This window comes from Thunnus maccoyii, chromosome 3, assembly GCF_910596095.1.
Source record: "Thunnus maccoyii chromosome 3, fThuMac1.1, whole genome shotgun sequence".
Lineage (NCBI taxonomy): Eukaryota > Metazoa > Chordata > Actinopteri > Scombriformes > Scombridae > Thunnus > Thunnus maccoyii.
Genome location: NC_056535.1, coordinates 37,501,901 through 37,504,400, shown reverse-complemented (window position 1 = coordinate 37,504,400; position 2,500 = coordinate 37,501,901). Strand labels below are relative to the sequence as shown.

General features: G+C 41.6%; 2 protein-coding genes across 3 annotated transcripts in view; one reads left to right on the top strand and one right to left on the bottom strand.

Annotated features, from left to right (window-relative positions):
* Nucleotides 1-1,476, top strand: part of LOC121892072 (H-2 class II histocompatibility antigen, I-E beta chain-like) — a 7,042-nt gene extending 5,566 nt beyond the window's left edge. Inside the window, exons 5-6 of the mRNA XM_042404867.1 lie at nt 1-36; nt 315-1,476. The exon at nt 1-36 is cut by the window's left edge and continues 78 nt beyond it. Coding sequence (XP_042260801.1) covers nt 1-36; nt 315-340 — 62 coding nt within the window. The 3' untranslated portion in view covers nt 341-1,476. The remainder of the gene's footprint in view (nt 37-314) is intronic.
* A 930-nt stretch (nt 1,477-2,406) lies between these two features.
* Nucleotides 2,407-2,500, bottom strand: part of LOC121892059 (phospholipid transfer protein) — a 20,079-nt gene continuing 19,985 nt past the window's right edge. For both annotated transcript variants that reach the window (XM_042404842.1, XM_042404850.1), the window contains exon 15: nt 2,407-2,500. This exon is cut by the window's right edge and continues 826 nt beyond it. The gene's annotated coding sequence lies outside the window, so the exon portion shown is untranslated.

Sequence of the window (2,500 nt, the reverse complement as noted above, 5' to 3'; positions counted from 1 at the left end):
TGGCTGGATTCATCTACTACAAGAGGAAGTCCCAAGGTCAGAGCAGGAAACCAGTCTGACCAGTCTGACACCAGTCTGACCAGTCTGACACCAGTCTGACACCAGTCTGACACCAGTCTGATACCAGTCTGAGACCAGTCTGATACCAGTCTGATACCAGTCTGACACCAGTCTGACCAGTCTGAGACCAGTCTGATACCAGTCTGAGACCAGTCTGATACCAGTCTGACCAGTCTGACACCAGTCTGATCAGGTTTAATGATGAGTCTGGTTCTGTTGTTGATCTTGTTCTGGTCTCTTCTTCTTTAACCAAGGACGGATTCTGGTCCCCTCTAACTGATCTTGGTCCCGGTCCCAGTCCCAGTCCCAGTCCCAGTCCTGATCCTGATCCTGATCCTGGTCCTGGTCCTGGTTCTGGTTCTGGTCCTGCCACCTGCTGGAGCGACTCAGCAGCTGCTCTGATCCTCACAATGTTTTATATCCACCAACTGACCCGTTAACTCTGTACTTCAGTGATCTGATTGATTTGTGTGTGATTGGTTGATTAATAGAAGTTTTTAAACACGATAAACCTTCAGAAAACCTTCAGAAAACCTTCAGAAAACCTCCTCAGCTGATCCAACCTATTAACAAACTATTGTAACCCTGATCCTGACTTTAATCCTGACCTTAACCTTTTTGATGAAGAAGCTTGATTTAAATCCTTTATTCTGAGAGACAAGAAAACACAAAAACAACTTAGTATCTATTCTTTAATGGTTAGTATGGGAATGGATGTGTGCTGGCCAGTGCATTGCCTTCAACTCCCCTGTTTAACATTCACTACCTAACCCGAACCCTAACTCTGATCTTAACCCTAATATGGATCAATGGACAAGGAATCACTTCCAGGCTCTATCCCCTAATCAATGAGTTATCTTAACTCTAACCATTCAAGTTTAATGCCTCAACCCAACCATTTTCATCTTAGAGACACACTTACCCTAATTTGGATCAATAACCGCAACCTTATCTTCTTTTCTACTCGTCTTGCTCACTCCTCCAGATAGAGGAGGGAGCAGGGAAGCAGAGCTACGCTGGCGGGGAGGTTGAATAGCTGCAGACAGAGCATCCCTCTCCATCTCTGCTCCTTAAAACTCATACATACAATCCATTCATCAGAGTGGAAATGGCCAGGAAGACCTTGAGTGACATGCACTACGTTAGATCTCTATCCAACTGTGAGGTCTTCAGGCTTCAACTTCCCTTAACCCCAACACATGATACATGAACAGATTAATGAAGTTGTTCAGTTTAATCTCAGTTTATTTGTTAAAATGGTGCCTTGATGTTTAAACATCAACATAATCTCAGTCCAAACAGGAGCGGTTTACTGAAACTACAGGTGTGTCATGTTGCCATGGCTACAGTACAGTTGAACTATTAATTAACAAACATGAACAAATGTTTTTTAATAAATCATGATGGTTACATAGATCAGCAGCCTCTGAACACTGAATACATTAATTCAGATCATTTAATGCTCATTAACACACAATGACACACTGAGGTACATTATTATCCACCTCAACTGCAGGAACAGCAGGAAACACTGAAGTATCACTGTTTCCTGTTTCAGGCTCCACCTCCATATTATATCATTCTTCTTCTATTATTCTATTTTACATTATATTGTATTTCCTGTTCTGAGACTGTATGTCACTCCAGGTAGATCAGGTCTGGACTGTTAATGTCAACAGCAGATTTGTCACATTATTTGACACCTACACAACACAGTAGATGCTAAACCAGCCCTGTATCATATCATTTACATTAATAATAGACAATTCTGCAGTTCATCACTGACTTTAATCCTAATCTCTCCCAAATATTAACCAAATGTTTTAGTAACTTAACTCTTATTGTACCTTCACCATAATATATTTGCCATAACTGCAACCTTTCTCCAACATTAACCACACTTTCACAGGCAAAGACCACAACCTCAGTGAAAGTTTTGAGTCAGTACTCCTGAATTTCAGCCAAATTATCTCCAAGTAGTTACTATGCACAGATATTGTAGAAAGACAGATTTTTAAAGATGTGTTAATTAGAACATAATCCAGTGTTGACTGTACAAACAAAAGGAGGATGAGCTGATCTGAGAAGTTAATGTGATAAAACTGCTGCTTTTCTGGAGCATCAACATGTGTCAACCTTATGAAACAGGACAGCTGTGTGTCCTCTCACAGAACCGATATCAGCCTGGTTCAACCCAGAGTCACATGAAGACCAGTAGAAGTTTTACTGCTTAAAGGTACCCTGAAGCACTGGTGGCAGCGTTTTGATGAGTGTCCCTGTTTTGTTTGTATCGTGCACGATGACAAACACGTGCGTACAGTACGTGTTTGTCATCATACTGTACGCATCATGTCATCCACTGCAGTGCACATCCTGTCAGTGGTTTCCTCCTTTTCCACTGATCAACAGGTGACAGTAACAGAAACACAGTAATGCACCA